Source organism: Parasteatoda tepidariorum, chromosome 1 (genome assembly GCF_043381705.1).
Source record: "Parasteatoda tepidariorum isolate YZ-2023 chromosome 1, CAS_Ptep_4.0, whole genome shotgun sequence".
NCBI lineage: Eukaryota > Metazoa > Arthropoda > Arachnida > Araneae > Theridiidae > Parasteatoda > Parasteatoda tepidariorum.
This window is the reverse complement of record NC_092204.1, coordinates 40,324,377-40,348,136: the sequence shown is the minus strand read 5'-3', so window position 1 is coordinate 40,348,136 and position 23,760 is coordinate 40,324,377. Positions and strand designations below refer to the sequence as shown.

The window sequence follows — 23,760 nt, the reverse complement described above, 5'->3', positions numbered from 1 at the left end:
AGTTAGTGTCGATTTACAGTATATTCAGCCTATTCATTTACTATGCTGAAAATTTAGTTTATCCAAATACTTGTGAATTTCATTTTGCTGAATACGATATAGTTTTGTTGAATATCTAAATATTCAGCTGTTGAATAATTACTTCTTGCTTTCAAGATATGCATTATTTGTATTCTTAATACAAGTGGAGAAAAAAAAATTAAGAGATAAAAATTTTTTTAGAATGATAAGTGTAATAATTATAAATAAATATAATAAACGATATGAATTATATTTATCATTATTCATAAATATAACTACTTTTAAATTCAAATTAACACACTGGATAATAAAGATATTCGGTATAACATTAAAAAATTTTTTTTATACCCTTGTATCAATCAAGTTTGTATTTATACAGCATGTCTTGTAAGTTCCTTATAAGTATTAGTTATATGTTCCTTATTTGTCAAAAATGCATAATAATAAACTTTTCATTTTCTTAAGTATCAAAAAGAAGAATTTTTTTTTTTAAATATAAATATTTAGACAATTTTTGTGCAAAATTTTTCTGCACATGCATTTGAATATAAATTTCTGAGATTTTAAATCTGTTATTTTACCTTAATTTTAATTAAAAAATATTTTAAAACCTGCTGATTACCTATAGTATAATTAAATTTCAATATAATGCATGGCAACTGTTGGTAGTTTTGAAGTTTATATATTTTCTTGGCAAACTTCAGTTTTTGACATTTTTGACGGGTTTTTGACAGTTTAAACCAGTATTATACCCTTGTCATGTCAAAAACCACTTTTTGACGTCAAAAACCCAACCCTGCTATAATCAAAAAGGAATTTTAATTTACCACCCTGTGATAATTATGGTCGATTTGCTTTAAAGTTACATATTTCCTCTGGAGCAAGCGCATTACATGCTAGTCCATCAGGACGCACAATGTGTGCAGTTAAAAAAACTGAAACAATTAAAAGAGGGTTAACTCATGTAAAGCATAAAGAAGTTAAATTTCAAGAGCCATAGAAAAAAATGTCGATCATTAAAAGACTTGGATGATCTTTAATTAGTTACGATTTCTCGTTCGTGTAATTTCATTATTATTCTTGTGAACATTAATTTATTTTTTTTATCTTGTTTGAATGATTTATAGCTTTTTATCGTTATTTATTAGAATAACCAGATCCTTTCTTTTTTTCCCCCGTTTTTTACCTCTATTAGGTTTTCAAGCAAAAGTACTAACGACTTTTTTTCTCTTATGTTTCAGTTTGAATGCCCCAAGATGCAATATTTTGAATTGGTCAAAAGGAATGTTTTACAAGACAACTTTGATCTTGTGGAATTTTTACAAGCACAGTCACCTCACACTCCAATACATGAAGAACTTTGTGTGGGAATGAAAGAATTTCAAGTGGATACGATAAGAAACGGTGTAATTTACAACCTTTTCCAACAAGGCTTACATTTGAAACCAGAAACATGTCGTCAAGTTATTGTATTTTTGAAGGATGATTTTTCTGACCTGACGAAAAGGACATATGTTCAAGTTCTCTTACATATGACCAAAACAGACATTTGTAGAATCTATGAAAAATACTCAGAAAATTTTGATAGGTTCCCAAAGGATGGAAAACTGAGTCTTGATGAGTATTTTGATAGGCACATTGCGACCTTTGTGGAAGCAGCACAGGAGCAAACGCACACACCAAGTGAGGTAGTGGGGATCATTTCTCATGAAACAAAACAGCTGATTCTTGGTGCAATGTTGACTGATCCAGTAATGTCAGCATTTGACCATTGCTTAAATGGACTTCTGAAATTGTCTTGCACTCGAAAGTGGATTGAAAAAGAAATTGAAGGCATGCAAATTTATTCTGTGGACAGATTTAACCCAATGGTTGGTTTCCGTGGTGCTTGTCTGGTTAATGGTATCCTATTATGTACGAATGGATTGGGGGGAGGCACTGGCACAAAGAAGAGAGAAGCTGATTTAATAACACTTGCTGCTCACGTATGCACATGCTATTTGGAGCGGTTGAATAATAACAACTTCAATTTTTCAAGCCCATTTGCATTCCTTTGTCATCAATCTGATGTAAGACATGATCTTGTTTACCCAGAGAAGTTACATTTCGAAGCTGGCAGAACTGTCGAATTATTACTTTTTGATATGATCCAACCCGATTGGCAGAACTCATCTAACCATGCCGCAGAAACATTTTTAGAGAGGTTAAAAGCTTCTGCTGGGAACTGGCCAGTTATTAACAAAGATGAACAGAAAAATCTAGGATTGCAAGCTCGTCCTTACCCATCTCTTGCATTTGGAATAGATGTAAATGAAGAATGTGACACATTTTGTTAGCTCTTTGACTATTGATATCACTTGTATTCATAAAATATCAGAAGGGTATTAAACATATGACAAAATTAGTGTCCAGCTTACCAATGAAAGTGTGTTGAATGATCTATGATAGTAAAGTTAAGATTGATATATGTTTTTTATTTATTTCTTAAAGTTATGTTTTTTTTTCAAAGACACTTTTGTTTGAGTTTTTGTGGGTATGGTACCGTGATGGTTTTAACTTAAAAAATTGTCCCTTAAACACAGTTTTGTTCTTCCCAATACCCCTTAATCGGTTTGCGCTAGAATTTGGTGTGCTAGTGTCAACAATGCTCTCATAAAATTATTGATAAAGTTCTGTTTAAAATATTTATTTTTAATGAATTTTGTTAATTATTCAAAACCTTAAATGTTGGGTGTGCTGTAAAATACGATGGTAAAAAGTAGTTTAAGGGTTCTATATTTTTAGAAAAAAAGTGTTTTTTAGTTTTTTAAAAAAAAGACATTTTTGATCACCCTGATAACCCCTTAATCGATTTGCGCTAGAAAATACAATAGTAAAGAGTAGTTTAAGGGACTATATTTTTAGAAAAAAATTTTATTTTTTAGACTGGATTTTTTTTTTTGTTATTTTGTCTTAAAAATTCATAGCATATTATGATAATAAAATAAATGATTAGCATATTTGAGATCAACCCTTTCAGCCATTAAGATTGAGTCCTAGCTTCAATCATTTTATTAAAAATAACATCATTAAAGTCAAAATCCGTTGTTTTTTTGTGCACCGTACATTTCAAAGGGTATGAGAAAAAATTTTCATCCAAGAATATGTATAAATGTTCTTTAATAATGCCATCTAAATTTCGATGAAATGCCCCTCCCCCTATAGGGAATGCCCTACAGTTTGAAAAAAACCTGAAATTACATAATAAAATTAATATAGCTTAAGAATTCATAACTACAGAGAAACTGAAGCAATAAACATAATTTATTCTTTCATAAAATTTATTTATAACTATTACAAGTAAAAATAGAAAATTGCCCTTTGACTGAAGAAACAGAGGATAAATAAAATAAAAAGTTTTTTGCTAAAATATATAATATATGAATAACAATATCAAAAAAAATATGAAACAATATTTCAGAATTGTTGAGATATCAGTCTAGTATCCCCAGAGGTATTGATTTTTTATGGGAACATGGAGGACTTTGTGACTTGACAGATTTCACGTGCATCAGTCACCGTTTACAACTTGGGGAGTCTTCGGTTGGCAGGGATCTAATCCACAAATTCTTAGACATGGGTCCAGTGCCCTACCAAGGCTATCCCGGCCCCTAATATGCAATTTTTTAAAAAAATAATAATGTAGACATTTTATATAACATTCATCAGAGTCGCTTGATTATTAATAATAAAAAGCTTTTAAAATATTTGTATAGCAGTTTATCTAATTTCTAGGATTATTTTGATTTTCAATTAAATCTATAGTTCTTTGTAAAAACAAATTATGGTATCAAAAGAACATGTACTAAATTATACAAAAATCTACAAGTATCACATACATTACAAATATATAAGTGTAGAAAACTGTTATTTATGAAATCTTAATTGATATTTATATGAAATTTTTTTATGTTAAATACCAACTTGGGTTTAAAAAATAATAATTCATTTCATTATAGTCTACAATTAAGAGCTTTATGTTACTCTATCATGGTAGACAGTGATGTCTTGTTTTTCTGAGATAAAAATTAAGAACTAAATACTTGTGTTACAGTGTTGACTCGTCTACATGATCTCTTTGTATGAATGGCCGGAGTATGACTACTTCGCATTAGGACTATCTTCTTGCTTTTAAGTAGAGAAATATTGGAGAACCAATATGTAATGGCCAAAGCATTTGATAATATACCAATGTGTTAACAGTTTCTCTATTTGAGAAAAAGAAATAGCAAGTTTTTTAACCAACTGGCTTTAATGGATTAAATCAATGATTTTTGAAAAATATCACAGTTGATTTAAATGAATAATTTTTTTTAAAAACATTAAATGATTTAATCACAATTTAAATTATGCTAACTCTTCTAATTTATGAATACTTAGGTTTTAATACCTAAGTTTTATTACATTTTTTACATAGTAAATTCATTTAAGAAAGATTGATAACAAAATTAAATAAACAGGCTACGTTTGCCACTTGAATCATACCAAAACTCAAGTTGCAAATGTAACAAGTTCAAAACCAAAACCGTATTGCACAGCTACCAACTTTAAAACTTTTTGCTAAACAGTGAAGGTTGTGACAGTGACAAAGCAAAATAAAAACATTATAGTATGCAAAAACCCTATTAAATTTTGCCAACAATTTTAAAAACTATAAAAATTTATTTTATTATAAAGAACAATTGTATATTATGACGGTCAAAATCAATTAAACTGAAAAGAAATTCACATATATAACTCACATATATATAAAAATTCACACATATTAAAGCAAAAACTTTAACACCACTAAAACAAATCTTCAAAAAAAGTAAAATTTAGAAGCTACAAAATTAATTTTTTATTCATTTCCGTAAATTTTAAGTTTTATTTATTTTTAAAATTACTAATCATCTTTCACATTAATTATAATTAATGTAATTATTAGAACTTGCATTATCTAAGCAATACTTATGCTGTATATTAAACAAAAGGATTTTATTGAATATGATTACTGCATCAAAAAGCTTTTGTTATCAATTCTACTGGAATGAATTAGATTGACAGGTATTCCCAAATTTAAAAGAAAAATCTATAAAAGATTTTAAGTAAAGAATCAATAAAATCTACAGATAAAAAGAATCTAGATATAAGAATATTTCATATTGAAATCAACATTTAATAATTTAAATTATCAACCATTAATGTTCGAAGTAAAATTATTTATATCAATATAAAATATATTGAATAAAATATTTAAAAATTAATAAAATATATTTACTAACATAAGCAACAATTAATAAAATATATTCTATAACAATATTTTGTATTAGTTAATATACATTAATTTTCATTGTTACATCACAATTCATCCTTAGTAAAATGCAATTAATTTATCAATAAGCCAATCATCCCTTATTCTATTTTGCCAGCTGATTGGGGAGATCTCTGTTTTGTAAACTATCAATGCCTAGCAGATTGAAAAGACCACCCCGTTTTGCAATATTTAGCTGTTAAAAACTGCACGATGGCTAGCTTAAACAAAGGGGAAATTCATTCAGTGGGGAAAGCATTAAGTGTTCAATTTAAAATATGACTAAAACAAATTAAAAAAGATAAAAGTTTCAGAAGTCAGATTGGTAATCAGATACTGGCTTTAGTTTTCAGATGACATATAGTCATTGGATTCATTGTCAGATAGATACTTCAGTCGATCAATGTGTTTCCTAACATCTAGGTCCATTTCTAAAAAGCTTGAGTTGAATATGATATGTACCTTTATGTCTTTATATTCCATTATTTCCAAATCCTGCAATAACTAAAAAAAGACAACAGAATTTTAAATAAGCATTAATTTAAACATTTTAATTAATATAGCAGTTGAATTCTAACTGTACCTATTTCAAGGAAAGAAATAATAAGACTGTGGTGCGCAAGAGAAATAAAATAACAAGCATTTAAATTTAGTTTTATTAAAAATAAAAAAACGTGTTGCTAAGACAACTCAATAATATATTACTATCTTGACGTTCTATAGATTGGGATGTAAAAAATATTAATGGATGTATATATTTTATATTAACTTGTAAGTAATTGTATATAATAAATGTTGCGGTGTCTGCAATATACTTCGTTTTTATTTATCCAAAATCGCACATGGTCAGAACACTGAAAGCCTTCCCTTACAAGACCACTTGAATATATGACTTGATTGAAAATAAATTTATAGTAGATTGATATAAAGCAATGGAAATCTTAATAGTAAATAACATAGAGAAAAAAATATGTAAATCAACATGAAAAAAATCAAATCAATAGGGTAATTTTATAAGCAGCATTGAACAGCTGACTCATTTCTGAGTTTACAGCTATCAATGTTCAATTCAAAGGTCTTTTAATTTTGAACACAACCTAGAATACAAGAGTACTTCTGGATCAAGCATGAGGGCAAACTAGCCTTCATGGAGAAATTCTTGATGGAACTTACCTGCATTTACTGTATGGTGAGGAAAACCTCCTATTGTTAGCCCGAGAACAAAGGAGTTCTGACCCATGATACCTCTACCACTGAGGATATATTATGTCCAATAGGATACTTGTTAAAATTCACACAAATTGCTTTTTGGAAAAGAATCAATAATTGGGTAATTGCTAAAAGTGATACACATATTGCTTTTTGGAATCACCATATTACTAAAGTGCTAAAATATTTACAATAATTTAACAAACAATGCAATATTTCATACAGTACTATACAATTATGCTTACAATAAAAATAATTGATTTAATTTAAAATAATGTTTAAATCGTTTTTCTTTTTATTATTATTATTATTACAGCATGATATTGTGACAACAAAATGACATGAGCTTAGAAAGCACAGCCACAATAAAGTGTGATTTTTAGTGCAACACAGATTAGTGAATTGTAGTTTAAAGCTTCATGGTTTGAAAAGAATGGTAAATATTTCTATCATTATCTTTCCTTTCATGAATTTTTGCAACAAAAAAACTGTAAACATTAATTATTACATATTCATTTTATCATAAAATCTAAGAATATTTTTATTAGAAATTATGAGATAAAATCTTAACCTTAGTATTTTTCTCTTCCTGAACAAGAAAATAGGTGGAGAAATATTGTTTACCAAAAAGGATACATAATAAAATAACTTATGAAGCATATTCTATTTTTTTTTCAATTAAAAAAACTTTTTATTTAAAAAAATAGTTATATATCCATTACATTGTTGTTATCATATTTGTTCTGACTAATGTTTGCATAAATTGTACAACTTATTTTCAAATAAATAAATCTATGAATATTCATTGTCAGATTAGGAAAAGTGTTTTATTTACAATAAATATATTTTAAGTAATCTTATTAGTAATTAAATTAAACAATTCACATTGAACAAAGTCAATTACCTTTGGAGTTAAAAGGAAATATTGTGGACAAAATTCATTTTTAATATTCAGAGCTATCAAATCATAAATTATTCGTTCATTAACATCATCCATGCCCTAGAAAGCATAATAATCTTATTAAAAAGTATATTCATTAACATTTAACAATAAAAAAAAACAGTTCAATATAAAAATCAATTACTTACTAATTGAAAATTAATCTTATAAAGCTCTAATTTGAATTTCAATAATTTGTTTTATCCTATTTTTTTCCGAATCATTCCCCAAATTGCTAAAATTTTGAGCTTAATCTTTGTGCTAGAAATTATGATTCTAACTAGCTCTTGGTTACTTAACACACGCAAAATAGAGCACATAAAAAAGTCACAAAAAGAAATATACAGCATCTTAAAAAGGAAAAAAAATTATACAATGAAACATTTATCATTCTTAGCGACAAAGACTATCTTGCAGTTAGCGGCTGAAGATGAACTGACTATAATGTCACCAGATGGCGTTCTGTAACAAGTTTCATTGAGATAGATTGCCATGGTTCAGTGCCGTACGCAGAATTTTTTCAAGGGGGAGGTTCATAATTTTCAGAAATTACTAAAAGAAATTCGAGTGTGTTATAAAGCACTATTATTTCCCTAATTTAGACAGCTAGACAATTTTGGCTTTTTATTTAGACAACATAATTTAGTTAAATTTTGTTTTTATTTTTCAAGTTTAAGAATATAATTTTTTTTATAATAAGAGGTAAAATATTTTATTTTTATTAAAAAGTAGGAATAAATCAAGCCAGAAAAAACTACTCATACTGTAACAGCTACCTAAATAATAACCATATAAATGTGAATATTCCATAGAAAACCAATGAATTTAACTAAAAAATGACTTACCAACAAATAGGGAATTAAACCAGTATACAAACACGCTAAAAATTTATTGATTTATACTGTAATATCCAAACGACGGGGTTTTTTTGCAAGTTCGTTTAAAATGTCTTCGACAGCTGGGGTAAATTTTCTATGAATGCTTAAGAGCGCCAATCCATTCATTCTATTATTTCCCGTTGAGTTGCGTAAATAAGTCTTCAAACGGCGCAAAGTCGAAAAGGATCTTTCGTTTGCACTCGTTGAAACAGGTAGAACGACCAATATTTCTAGGAGTTTGAAAATGTTTGGTGTTATATCTTTATTGCACATTCCAAGAGCATCCGCCGCAGTTTTTGGAACACTACCTCCGTCTTCACTAATCCTTTTTAATCTTTTATACCAGAGTTTTAGTTCAGACTTAAGGCTTTCTTTACAGGTATCCAAATCTCCAGCGTAAAATTCCACTAATGCTTCAAAAGCCTTTATGTTTGAAGGTTGGCAAATGAAAGGATCGGCAGGTAGAAGACACTGAAATCCTTTCAAAATATCACGATGCGATACAAATCTTAAGTTTAATTGTGTTATAAAATTTTCTATAAATGGAATAAAAACACTAACTCTGAAATATGTTTCCGGTGTCGATGAGGGAAAATTATCGCGATTTTTCTGTCTTCCTGTTATTCTAGGGATTTGCATGGAAGTGGAAGATCCAATGCTTGTTAGCATAAGAGAAGAAGAGCTGAATATTTCAGAGAATGTTTCAGTGGCATTTTCACGCATTAATTTTAGATCTTTAATGACATCTTCTGCAAGACTCACTGCCTCTATCAAATCTATGCTTGTTTTTTGTAGGTATCTACAGAGATGGATTGTTATGGTGAAAACTTTGTAAATGCACAAAAGAGATATTACGAACTGGCAATTAGATACTGTGCACAGTAAAGAATTAGCCTGGGTAGCTGATTCCTTATCCTTCCATTCTGATATTTTTTGTAGTGTTTCGGCGATAGGCTCGAAAAGTTCCACCACAGCGGTTACTGAGTCGTATCTTTCCATCCAACGGGTTGCACATAGCTGTTTAATTTTCTCCCTCTTAGAGCTGGTTTCCATCTCCTCTATTGCTGAAGATAGGACATACTGTCTTTTTGGCGTATTTAAAAAGTCGTATAATGTTTTAATTGTCCCTAAGCAATTTCTAATGCCAGTTATTTCGCATGCATTTGATACAGCCAAATTGAGGCTATGAGCAGAGCAATGTACATAGAGTGCTGATGGGACAATACTTCTTACGTGGGCTTGTACACCATTAATTTTTCCACTCATTGATGCAGCACCATCGTACCCCTGTCCACGTAACTTTTTTATATCAACTTTCATAGACTGTAATTGGTCTAATATTGTTGTTGCTATTGCTTTTCCGGTTAAGTCATGCACCGGAATGAATTGCAAAAACTGTTCGGTGATGTTAAAATTTTCTTTATCGACATATCGAACGCATAACGATAATTGCTCTATACCTGCAATATCAGTTGTTTCATCTGCAAGAATGGAAAAGCAAGTTGCATCATTAATCTTGCTGACTAGTTTTTGCAGGATTAAAATATTGCAAACCTCAATAACTTCGTTCTGAAATCGAGGGCTGGTATACTGAGCATTTTTTCTGCTTGACTCTAAAATGTTCTTAAGAGTCGAATCGTTCTTACTCCGGAAACGAAGCAATGCCCGAAAATTTCCGTCGTTCTCTTCACCTGGTTGTTCAGCAATTATTCCCGAATCCTTATGTCCTCTTAGAGCGAGACCTTGATTTCCACAAAATAGGATGGTTTCAATGATTGGAGTAATGTTTTTTCTATTTTCTAATTTTCTTCTGCTTGCTGCCCTGTCAACTTGTTCATCCACAGGTTTCATCTTTCCAAGCAAAATATTGTTTAATGTCCCAGCAGTTTTGATCGATTTTTTGTGATAAAGACATTTCTCGTGTTCAGAAAATCGCTCTACAGCATTTTTCCAGTTGTCAAATTTTACATTGCACAATTGACCTAAAGGTTGCTTTACAGAACCGGCACCACTTGGGGCGAAAAGTACACAAAATTTGCAAAAAGCACCACCCTTAACCTCTGAATATGCAAGCCATTTCCAGCAATAAAGCAATTTGTTTAGAAATTTCAATTTTCTTTTTCCTTTCTCAGGAAAAACAAATGCTGGATTGGGTTCCCAAACATTTTTAAGTATATCCAGTTTTTTATCCACGCATGTATTAACTTCTGAAAAAAGTCCAATGTCATATGGGTGGGAAGTAACACTTTGAGGGCCGCTTTCACATTCATCAGATTCTGTTACGCTAGAAACGTTTTCTTCAACAGAAGTATCACATTTCTGTTCAACAGAAAAACTTACATTGATGCTAGATGCTGTCACCTCACTAATTTCAGGTCGTGATTTTTTCTCAAAGTAATTAAAAATTGTTAAATTCTTGCATCTTGACATCCTAAAGATCCAAGAACAGCAAAAATTTATAGATATATATTGGCACAGAAATATCCGCTAAGCTACGATCTCAAAGTTTCGAGCTGGAATGAATAACTTCAGCGAGCACAGTGTCTCCAAAACAAAACAGATTTAGAAACAAGCTCCGAAAGACAAGCAGCAGAGATAACTCTTAGTCTGACTAACTAACTCCACTGTACTCCGTTCCCCCTTTCATATAATTTTATTACCGCATCTACAAAATTCTCGAATTGTCTCAAAGACGACAGAACGTCTAGGATTCCAGACCTCGCGAATGCCAGCCAGTCTCGAAAACTATCGCGACTGGCAGGACAGAAAGGAACCAGTGATCGGGGCTCACCCGTAACAGTATCACGTGAATTTGGTTTCAAAAAGACAACCCTATTATAGTAAATGTTTTATCAGTATTCTGAGAAATACCGTGAGAAATATATAGTATATATAGCCAAATAAAAATATATAGTCTTAAAAAATAATAACCCGCATAATTTCCACTAAAATTTTTATTTTTGTCTGTATTATTTTGTAAATTCACTTTGTCTGAGCTCAAGGGGGGTTTAAACACCCCCCCCCCTTGCGTACGCCCCTGCCATGGTTATCTGTACTGTAAATAGAACTGTTACAGGGTTAACTTTAATTTACATCTAATGTCAGTCACTTTCTCTCCTATTAACAAAATAAATGTTCAACCTTTAAGACCCTACTTACTGATAACTTGGGTATATGCAAAAAATTTTTAATTAAAGCACTATAAATATTTCTGAAGAATTTTCTAAAGATTTGATATTAATTTTCGATTCCTTTTTCTTATTTAGTTTATCCATTATGGGGCCTTGGGGCATAGTCACTCTTTGGTATTACCACTGACAACAGAAAGGCTCTTTTGTGTTAGCAAACAGTGTGTCCCCTGATCATGTCATTTTGCTAACATACATATCTTTACAAATTGTTCTTTTTTGCTTGATTTGTGTTTCTAACTTTCTAAACAGCTGCTTTATATCAGCAGTAATACTTTTTTTCTTCAGGTTTTGAGATGAACATAATGAAAATGAATTTTAATCTTAATTCACAATAAATATTTTTAAATCTTTTTGTGATTCTAGCATTTTTATAGAACAAAGTTAACTACATCAAAAGTTTAAACTATATGAAATTAATTATTTAACCTCTGAAAGTATATCTATTTTAAGTCACTTTTGTGCAACAGTAGCAGCAGTGCTTCATTCACGTCGTTCCAGAGCTGCACAATGGGTTATTAGCGACGGTCTGGAAAATATTTCTGACGATGAACCAAAAACATGTATAAAATAGCCCAATGATTTGCGCAAAGTCTAGCATTCCACAAAAAAAAGGTTTAATGAAGCCTAATACCACAGTCCACTGCAGGACGCACTTTAGTCTAGCATTCCACAGTTTTCATCTACTGCAAAGGGTTTCCATTAAAAAAATATATATAAAAGGGATATTGCAAACAATACCTGATTAATTTCATCAATACATCTAAAGGGAATTTGCATGAGATCTTGAAGGGAAAGAATAAATATTATTGCAGCCACACTACACTCTCCACCGCTGTGATGCGCTTTAGACAATTCTGCAAAAGGTTCGCTGTCTCTATACTTCACATTTATTTGAAGTCCATAATTTAGAAAGTCATCCTGTCAAAATGTTAAAAAAGAAACACAATATTTAAAATAAAGATAACCTTATAATTAATAAAAAAAAATTAATAACAAGGTTAATTATTCATCTTAAATAGTGGTGTTTTACAGCAATATAAGTATTTATAAAAAGAAAATTGAAAGAGACACACTTTATACAGAATATTCAATCTAATTGAAAATGAACTGAAGAAATACTGTGTATTTTGTAACATAAACTGTTATATGTAGATGGCAAAACTACATTTTTTTCTTATAAAATTTAACAAAACTTCGAATTCTTTGACTCAGATGATAAACTCTGTAATAAAATGAGTACAGACAGTTGTTATTTTCTGTTTAAATTTTGATCCTCAAAACTAAGAATGGATAAGTATGTAGATTACTGCCTTAGGCTACGCGCAAAGAACTTTTTAATCCTACTGATTCAATCAATGAAATGTAATCCACCTTATAATTTTGTTCACTACAAATCATTTGTGGTTGCTCCCTTTAACATGGTGGATGTTACAAGATGAGAGTGAGGATAATGTGAAGACCACCCATCAGGGAGGGAGATAAAAATTAACAGATTAGTAAAGAATGCAGAATGCGCTATATTTAAATTTGTTTTTGTGGTAGAACAGTACAGAACCCGTTATCCGGGAATCAAAAAACCGGAACGAAATTCGATAAATTTTCAGCCATTTTTAAAAAAAAATTTTTCCTCATAAGATTTTAGGATTTTTCATTCTTTTTTGAAAGATGTTTACCTTACCATCAATTTGGAAATAATTATTAGTGTATTACTTCATCATTTTTTCTTCTGTTTAAGATTATTTTCAAATATTTATTTATTTATTTTTTTAGTTGGGTTTAGCAATAAAAAAACGGCGATTTCGCCGTTTTTTTCGAGTTTTCTGATTAGCGATTCAGAAAACCGGAAAAATCAGTTATCTGGAATAACGATGGTCCCAATCGTTCCGGATAATCGGTTCCCTACTGTATTACATTTGATCACATGATTGAGGAGGACTATGACAGTTGAATACTGTACGGCATTAACATTTAATTTTAGAAACGTAAATGGCAATAAAACTGGAGACATTAAAAAAATAGTTCATTAGAAGAAAGTTAAATGTTACAAGCATGACAGCCATGTGATCATATTCAAATTGGCATGCATGACAGTCATGTGATTATATTCAAATTGTCACACATGACAGCTATGTGATCATATTCAACAGCCAGCAAAACTAACATAAAAGCCAAAAAGAAAATGAATAATAGATATTTTTTAACTTCTTATGTCTAAATAAAATAGAACAAAGTCAAGAGTTCTAAGAAAAGTTAAATAAGAATAATACCATACTAGATACAAAATAATATATGAAATAATGTATTACCGAATTATTACAAGTGTCGAGACAAACTTCTCCAGCGCAGCCAAGTTCTGCATAGTATCTACTGAATTTGTTATTCACATTAGTAATGTGTTTTTGTAAATCAGGTAACCAATTTTCTTTCTTTCTGGCCATGTCTTTTTCTATTTCTTTTACTTGCATTTGAAATGCTTCAACTTTTTTTTCAATTCCTAACACTTGCTGTGTTCTTTCATTAAATTCGTTAAAAGCCTAAAAGCAAAATTAAAAAAAGCAATAAGAAAATTACCTACATTTAGCCCCAACTAATCTAAAGTGTAACAAAAAAACCAAATAAAATTTTGGTGAAGTTTGAATATTTAAGTGTTTTTAAATACTCAATTTACATAAAAATTTTACTGTAACATAACATTGCTATTATTTAAATCATTAGTGTTTTTGTATTACTTATCTTCTAGCTTGTTATGATTTGTGAATAACCTTTTTGGTAAATAACTTTTCTATTTAGTTAGTTTATGCGAAAAATTATGTAGGACAAAATTGGGGCTAGTCATAATCTTTTTAACAGCAGCGACATTTTTAAACATATGGCCAATTTTTCATTCACTTTTTAAGATTATTCGAAAGTTTTAAAGATTTAAAAAACTATTCGTATTAACCTTTTTTTATGGCTGGACGAATTGGCTGGAATGACATGCTTCACATTCTCAGTGCCATAAGGAAAGGGTTAATAATAAAAGAAATTTCTTTCGATGCATTTCTAAAAGTATGGTAAACATTACAAGGTTCATTTTTAAATTGAAGAAATATTTTTAAAAAATTAATTTAAAAAAATTTTAGAATATTATAAAATAATGTTTAATACAAATATAAACCGATCTGTGTATAAGTCAAAGAGTGCGCCTTTTCTTTGGAAATTCCCCCAAAATTCAAAACTCACATGTAAGCCTACATAGAAAAATTAGGCACACTACACTTGGAAATAAAAATCTAACCCCTCTCTTGTAGTAACAGGAGATATAGTAACAGTTGCACCATGGATAAAAGAAACATGATCCTTCTGATCTTGTAATTAGATCTTTCATAAAAAGTTGCTTTAGTAACAATATATATGAGAATGAAAATCATTTAGTCTATGAAGAAACAAGTAAAATTAAAGGCATCGACAAAAAGAAAATGCAGAAAATCCAATGACTGAACAGGAATTTGCTGAACTTTACAAAGAATCTTATTCCGATACAAAATTTGTTGGATTTCAGCGTGTTCTTTTTTTTAAGGTATTCTCATTTGACTAAATATAGGTAACCAAGAAGATAAAAAAATAAGAGTATTCCTTAAAAAATTTTCTTTTTATGTGTTTCTTCTTCAATTGTTACATTCCCTTTTTTACTATAATCAGAGCTGATTGTGAGTCCAACCCAAAATTCCTAAAAATTTCTTGAGTAAAATCATTAATGACACATTTCAAAAAATTAATGTCTTCATAAATTTAAATAATTGATATTTTCAGAACATTAAATTCTAAATAAATTATATACAGAAAATGAATAATTATGTATAAGTTTACTTTTATCTCCAATCACATTTATACTACCAGAAAAAATATTTGCAAATTAAAGATGTCAAGTATAAATTCTAGTTCTAATATTTTTAAATAAAATATACAAGAATTTTTATACATAAATGTGATCAATGATTTCTTGAAACTTCTGGAGCGTGATTAGGGAAAAATCTGAAAATTTGGATTTTTTCAGGAGCACAATCACCTCTGTATAATGTGTTGTATTTTTATGTTACGTATTTTTAGGTTTTCGAAGTACGTTTTGCGATATTTACTGATTATCGCTAATTCTCGACGAAAGGAGAAGCATTTTTGTTGGCGATGTCTTCCTCAAATTTGCCAAAGTTAGTGGATCTGATTATAAACTAACCCCCTCATTTCAGCTTTTGAAATTTTTTTTAAAAATTCTAGGGCCTATATTCGAAAATATACGGCATTCATAACAATTCCATATTTATTAAAAAATTTCAGTAATAAAATGCACAGAGTGCATTTTAGAGGGGGGGGGGCAGACAATTTTTAAATTTGTCTGTTTGTTATACTTAGTTGCCCTGTGGTTGATGGTGATTGTTAGACTTTGACTTAGAGGTTAGGAAGCTCCAAAGAGCAAAACACATTGACTAGAGGTCTCTTGTAACCAAAACTCTAAATCACGATTAACAAGAAAGCTTTATAGCTGAAATAAAGTTCAGCAAACACCTGACAGGAAACACTTCCAGTTCCCAGGCCTCAATCAAATGTTGCTCTAAATGCTCAAATCTTTCAGCAAAATAGACCTCACAATCTAAGTATATGCCTCCTTTTCAAGATGACAACCTCGACAAAAAGGATCAGATACAACATCCATTATGTATAGGTATCTCCTGAGGGTGCAGTGTCCAGTGAGAAGGCCAATGATCTTCCTCAAACTATTCCTGTTTCAAATAAGAAGCTCTTCTTGATGCACATTAGGACAGTCACGATTCAGCTCTTTAGCCTGTCTTGGACCATCCGAGTTGCTCCATTGCTTGTGAGCAATTTTGCCATAGAGCTTGAAAATAGATGCCCTGAATGATGAGGGTGAGATTCCCAAAGCTGGTTCAGGGCTCCAGAAAATTGCACTGGGGCCAGCCCATGTTGCTTTGTCAGCCAGCTCATTTCCAAGAATACCCATATGTCCAGGTACCCAATGTAGATATACCTTGTTACGAGTAGAAAGGTCACAGAGGACCGAGAAGCACTACCACACTAGTGAAGAGGTGAAATTCATTCCCAAATTTAAATTTACACAAATCTTATCCGGACACGCTCGTTGTAAAGAATACCTACATAGATTCAAGCACGTAGAATCTCCACTCTGCAGCTGTGACAAAAATATTGAACATATTTTATTCTTCCGCCCTGAATTAGACTCTCATCGTAGTGAACTATTCAAACATGTAATCACTAGTGGATTACAATGGCCACCAAACTGTCATACCCTGCCAACTATGATGATATTCAAACAAATGCAATAAAAAAAATTACAGAAAAAATAATTTTAAAAAATGCAGTTTATGTATAATATATAATCTAATATTGTAGTTTTATCTTTAATTAAATAAATAAAAAAAGCACATACTGCAGTAGTATCTTCAGAATTGTCCAATTGTGTCTGTATTTTATAAATTTCTCTTTGGAGATCTAATACATTGTTTATCAAATAGGGTTTGAACATTTCCTAGAAATAAGCATTTATTAAAAAAACAAAACATTAAAAAATAAAATGTAATAATATATACACACTCATTTATTGTGAGCCGTAATTTACCGAGAGATTAAACTGCATAAAACTCTGCTACTTTCAACATAATTTTATTTATCAAGAAACTTTATATACACTTCTGAAAAATTATTTTATTCAAACTGCAAAAAAAAAGGTATCTCACTATTCATGAAAATTTTATTCCCTTTGAAAATATCAAAAGAAACTAATTAATTTAAATTGTTAAAAAAAATGAGTGCTGATAAGCATGAAATATTAACAATGTAAGTACAATTCCCTTTTACATGTAGACCATGAGATTGAATGAATTTTCCCAAATTCTGTAAAAGAGATTGTTTTTTTTTTTTTTTCCTTTCTCTCTTTTTTCCTTTGAAGCACGAGAGCCAATTTTGGCCCTTTTGCAGAAAAGCCAGAACTTATCCTCAGTAGAGTAAGATATTGATAACAGATGATGCTGTTAAGGCTGCACGCCTACACAGTTGAACATTACATTAAAATGATTAGGATGATTGCATTCGTTCATCTCATTCCGTTATGTCTTGCAAATATATCTAATTGTATGAATTCTCAGTCCAAAGTCTCTTCCTTAAATCACCACAACTAAAAGACATAAAATGGTATCAGAGGTAAAACCTGTTTACCAAATTGAATTTTAAAAATGGAATAAAGGAACTTCATTTCTAGAAATGAATATTTGAAGCTGAAGTGAAACTGAAACTCTTCTACACTGCTTGTAGAAAATCAAGATCAATGCTCCCAAACAATTAAAACTAAAATTAGCAATTAAAGAAACTTTTGAAGGTTATATGGAATAGACAAAATACTCAAAATAAAAATTTTAAGAGTAACTCTAGTTTAAAACCTTTACTAATTTAAATTCACATATTAGATTTTTAAAAAAATATCAAAGAAACCCTAGACTAAAAGTAAAATTGTTCAAGTTGGTCCTACACAAAATGTTCTAAAAATGGTAAATTATATGTCAGAAATGGGTTTTCAATTCGAAAAGATAAACAAAATAAAAATTAAGAGTTTATTCAAACACCTGAAGATTTTATTCAGGAGCTGGCTCTGAAGAGACTGTGTTACCTTCCAATAATGTACAACTACCAATTAATCATCCAGCTTATCCGACATCGAAATTTAAATGAAAATTAACGAAATTTAAAAGGTATGATTATGTGTTTTTAATATATGTATATGTATAACACGCCATTAAAAATTTATATTGTATAAATTTCAATTTTAAAAAAAAGGTATTTAAGATATTGATAATTGATGGTGCTATTAAAGCTGTACACCTACACTGTTATACATTACATATCAGAATAAGTCGGATGATTCCATTCTTTCATCTTGTTCAATTATGTCTAGTAAATATGTTAAATAAATTGTATATGTTCTATATTTTAAGTCTCCTCTTTTAATTACCAAAACTAAATGTCATAAAAAGTAGGTTGATAAAAATAATGAAAATTAAAAGCATTCTGTAATTTTACAGCCTAGAACTTAAATGTGTAGAAATTATAAAATATTTGCTAGTTGGCCTTCCCAAAATATTATAGAACAGACTGGATTGAATAGAGACTCTAACGAAGATTAATGTAAGTCATGTTACTCTAAGACAAACTCAAAGTATAACACACACGATATTCATTGCTAAAAATTAATTTAATACTTAACAAGCAAAAATATTCACAAAAAATTAAAGGAAGCTACAAACTTTGTCTGGTGACTTTGAATAGACAAAAAGAAAAACAAAGAAAAAAATTCATAGTACACATAAAGAAGAAATTGTGTACTACAATTTATTACTCTTTGAGAAATAAATTGATACTATGAAAGATAATGGGCTGAACTCAATGCATACAAAACACCCTTGAATATCAAATTATGTTCATCTACTTAAAATAGATATTAATTTAGTAAAAATAAAAAAATAATAATAATGATTAATTTTAGTTTTTTTTTTTTAAATTATAAGTTTAATTGTAAATTTAGGTTGCTTTTCTTAAAATTGCATATATTTTAACAAAATTGTATCAAACTAGTGGTCAAATGAGAACAAAAGTAAACATTTTGTTTTATTTAGTCCATCAACATATGATCTTTATAACAAATGGTTTGAATACCATATTAAAATACTAAGCAAATCGAGCAACTTCATAACAATGAAAAGTACCTTTAAAGCAGGAATAATCTGTTCAAATTTTTGACGTATACTTGCATTTGAATTCACATCAAAATCAGGATCCTAAAATAGTTAAAATACAAACTGTATCAATAGTATCTAGAATTCTTTTTTATATAAGAATCATCGCTAAAGTTTATAAGCTAGAAGTCTAGATAGACTGAGTTATACTTTGAACTTGATAGCATTTAAAGATACTTGTATTTCCAAAAGAAACTCTTGGCATTACAGTTAAAATACGTAAATGAATGTAAAATATAAGATCGATTTTAATTTTATTACTTAATTATTAGCTAAAATAACATTCTTTTAAATTTTTTAACAAGAAATACATTGCACATTAAAAACTAATGGTTTTCAAAAGGTTAAATATAATTTAAATCAAATCTTGTTTTCCAGATTAATAAGTCAATGAGTATATCATTTTTATTGAGAAAAAATTAACATTTTGAAATAATATTAATTTGAAAGATATTAAAAATTTAATAAGAAGTCTAGTTTTTTGACATGATAATAAATAATTATATAAGAAAGCAATACTTTGACATGTAACACATAGTAATATATTGAAAATAGTAACATTTAATTTTGGAATTTTTTTAATGTATGTATGAGAATATAATGTTATACAATTCATTACCTCAGTTGAATTTTCTTTTGGCACTAGCTTAATGAGCTCAACCATCAAATAATAACCTTTTTGCATCATCTGATTAGAATTTTCTTTCACTTCCTCTAGATCTTTCTTTATAGCAAATAATAATTAATTTTTAAATATCATACATAATAAACACTCAATATATATATATATATATATATTTAAAAAAATCAATTTAATAAATGTTTTAATTTTTTTTTTTTTAGTGTGTGTAAGTCCAATTAACACAGGCAAACAAAGATTTAGCTCAATTGTTGTAGTTTATATTTACGTATAGTAATTTAACAACAGAACTATCAAATACTTTAAACTGCTGTACAAAAGCATTTTAGTATCTAATTAGTTTTTAAAGAGCGTGACGTTACATAAAAAAGATGCCAAGCATGTATCTTTTCTTAATTTTCTACATTAAACAATAACAAAAAATTCCCTACTTTTGTTAAAAATCAAAATGGAACACTTAATTGTTATTTTATAGATTAATTTTATTTTTTAAAATTGAAACTTCAAGGTATTTATTTATATAATAAAGATAAATAACCAGAATTCATAAAAGTGGCCAAAAAAAGAAACTGTATTCAATTTTTGAGTAATGAAATAAATTCTTCTGTAAGGAAAAAATAAAGGTTTACAAAAAAAATATATTCAGATAAATAAAGAATTATATCTATTTGAAACCGTTTGCATAGGTTTCAAAAGCTTTACATATTTTTGTAATATAGATACTGTATTGCAACAATTTATAGTTTAAAAAAAGCTAAAAATAATGCTCTTTCAAGGAAAATGAAGTAAAGATTTCAATTTTAATATTAAATTTGGTTTATTTTTTTACTGATTCTTTCAAAATTAAATCATTTAACCCACTGACAGTTCTGCACGTAAAAAGTCAAATTTTAACTTGCAGTCTTCACCGCATAGCAAAACCGGATTCTATGTTATTAGATAGGGAAATAGTGTATCACGGAAAAACATTTTCCTAGTCTTGCCCTTTTGCTAAACCGCCAGTGGGTTTAAAAAATAATAATAATCGCAACAATTACTTTCAAAATTAGAAAAATAAGTTCTGAATTTTTCGTATAGTCTTTAATTTTCTTGTTCTTTAGCAACTTTAAATTAAAATCACACTTCAAAAAAAATTAGGGCTTGGTGTTTTTCTGGTTTTAATGCTTTTAAATTTGCATACATGTATAAAAAAGATATTTACATTTAAACTAAAACACAATAACAAAAATAATTGAAAATTAAACTTTAAATACCAATAATTGTGGTCTTTCAACTATAAAATGCAAACTTTTTTTAATTTAAAACAATTTTTAAAAAAACAAAAATACCCAATTATTTTCCTAAGTTTTTAAGAAATAGTAGCTCATGGAATGCATATCCTAAATGCTAAAAAATGAAAGTTTAAAGTCTTTCTGGTTATGTTGCATTAATTTTAATTTAAATGCTAATTATTTTTTGATTGAGGTAACTCAAAGGTGTCAAAATCCTTATGCCTGCACCAAACATGACATTTTGTATGATTTCAAGTGGTGTTTCAGTCAGTTCTGATAATAGGTGAAATCACTGAATTTTATTGTTTTGCCATAACTTTTACAAGCAACTAGTTGTTTTCAAGAATTTCCGATTAGAAAATGTCAAATTTTTGAAGAATCACCCACATATTAAAAATATACCTCAACTTCTTTTTGTTCTTTTTCTTTCTCTTCCAACAACTTTTGCATAACTACAAGCTTTTTCTCAGTCAATCGTGCTTTTAGGTAACATTTCAACTTTTGCTCCATTGTAGCAGAAAAGTCCTAAAAGAATATAAAACGCAAATAGTAGACCTCTGATGAGGGTTAAATTCAGTTTTCGGTAAATAAATATTTGTTTATTATTAGCTTTAAAAAGAAAAAAATACCCAAGTTTTGCAACATTCTGTTGATTGTCAAGATCAAATGGGATGATCCAATGATGTTACAAACCAAATGCTTACATTTATTTTAGGGCTAAAGAGTGAATAGCAGGGTTAACAGGGGTATGTCCAGACATTTTGTAAAAGGTCCTGTTTTTGTAAAATTGTGAAAAAACTATTCATAATTTGTGAATGTAAAATAAGCCTTAAGTCACATTCCTTCAACCAGGGTCCTGTTTTTGTGAATTTGTGCTAATAGGTTCCTGTTATTTCAAAAATTGCTAAAAAACTTTTCAAGAAGTTTTTAAATTGTAAATAGATACAAGATTCTGCTCAACAATTGCTGCTACTAAATCAGAGATGCAACATACAAATATTTGGTAACTAGCCAATGCTGCTCAACACAGAATATTCATTTTGGACGAATAATGGAAACAAAATCACTCACATTTTTAATAATTTCAAGAATGTGAACACAATGTTTGTAAAAGTAGAAATATTTAAACTTAAGGAAACTAAGTTATCTATACCGTCTTTCTTCCCTCCTCCCCTGGAAGGGTTTATTCGATTAACAAAACAATAATGAAGATAAACAAATCTGTGAAGGGTTGGATTAAAAGATAAATTATTTTGTGAAGGGTCCATATTTATGAAAAGATATTTTGCGAAGGGTCCATTAACGGACCCAAATTTCTTCTAACCAGACCCCTGGCTAGCTCACTTCTTTGAAGTGACTTGTGCCATTCCCAACTTCTGATTTCAGTCTGTGACGTTACGGTGATGCAGCATCAACTTCTCACTTTTAAAATAAAGTGTTTTGAATGTAACAAGCATTCTTTTTTTTTAAACTTATTTCAATACATTCACTGTTTTCCATAATATTTTCTTTTTATTTGGAGGTGATTTTCATCTCATCTGATTGCAAAAATTAAACAATAGTAATCAAATACGCCTTACAAGAATTATTATAAAACACAAAATGAGAAAACGTAATTTTCCATGTTTCTCCTCAGAAAATATAAAGGTGACATCAAAGGAGTTACAAAATGTACTAGAATAATTTATCCTGTTGTGAATAAAAACGCATTATGTTTATTCAGTTGCTTAATATCTATTATTAAAATTTTGCCACTGAAATTGATACTGTCTCGTAACTTAAAACAGGTAATTGGTAACTTATTCTTCCAATTTTATAATCTATTTTTGAATGCCATTATTCTAACTATTTTTTTTAACTATAATGCTTTAATTTCAAGCATTTATGAGCAATTGTAATATTTCCCAAAGATTTTTATTAACTAATTACCATTTATGGCGTTTGTTTCCTAGTGATAATGTAAAAAAAAAACATTTGATATTCTATATGAGAAAATATATTAAAATTAAGCATCTCAATTGATAAACTATTGTTATCTAACTTTTCTTAATCTATGCTTTTTTTTGGAGAACCCATGCTTTGCCACCAGAAGGAGTTGTCGGGTGCAACGTCATACTCCATCATAGCTTTGAATTTATATTTATTTTATGTTTAGATATAATTGTCAGATTATGCTGGTACTGACTTTAAATTAATCAAGATAAGTTGCAAGCAATAGCAGTATGTCATACTGCTATTGCTGTTCCTCTAACTTTGTTTTTTTATGTTATAGTGCATGTCTTTTTTATCTTGCACCCATGGCTATGTTAAACCTACTAAAAGTTGCATCTTGCATTCTTCATTGTATCACATTCATCATTAAAAATATTTTGAAGTCTTGCGAATATTATCTAAGAAAGAACTATGTTAGCAGACGAACATTTGCCGTCCTGTCATAACGAGAGAGTGTTATCCATGCAACATGTGATTATTTTAACAG

The 23,760-nt window shown here is 29.2% G+C and overlaps 2 protein-coding genes across 6 annotated transcripts in view; one reads left to right on the top strand and one right to left on the bottom strand.

Moving 5' to 3' along the window:
* Positions 1-2,486, top strand: part of LOC107447101 (uncharacterized) — an 81,244-nt gene extending 78,758 nt beyond the window's left edge. For all 4 annotated transcript variants that reach the window (XM_016061915.2, XM_016061916.3, XM_016061917.3 and 1 more), the window contains exon 2: positions 1,263-2,486. In XM_016061915.2, coding sequence (XP_015917401.1) covers positions 1,263-2,357 — 1,095 coding nt within the window. In that variant the 3' untranslated portion in view covers positions 2,358-2,486. The remainder of the gene's footprint in view (positions 1-1,262) is intronic.
* Positions 2,487-3,306: 820 nt separating this feature from the next.
* Positions 3,307-23,760, bottom strand: part of LOC107447103 (structural maintenance of chromosomes protein 5) — a 48,849-nt gene continuing 28,395 nt past the window's right edge. For both annotated transcript variants that reach the window (XM_016061921.3, XM_071179146.1), the window contains exons 18-25: positions 21,684-21,806; positions 19,990-20,094; positions 19,341-19,412; positions 17,015-17,113; positions 13,878-14,105; positions 12,310-12,489; positions 7,467-7,562; positions 3,307-5,857 (exon numbers count right to left, since the gene is read on the bottom strand). In XM_016061921.3, coding sequence (XP_015917407.1) covers positions 5,696-5,857; positions 7,467-7,562; positions 12,310-12,489; positions 13,878-14,105; positions 17,015-17,113; positions 19,341-19,412; positions 19,990-20,094; positions 21,684-21,806 — 1,065 coding nt within the window. In that variant the 3' untranslated portion in view covers positions 3,307-5,695. The remainder of the gene's footprint in view (positions 5,858-7,466; positions 7,563-12,309; positions 12,490-13,877; positions 14,106-17,014; positions 17,114-19,340; positions 19,413-19,989; positions 20,095-21,683; positions 21,807-23,760) is intronic.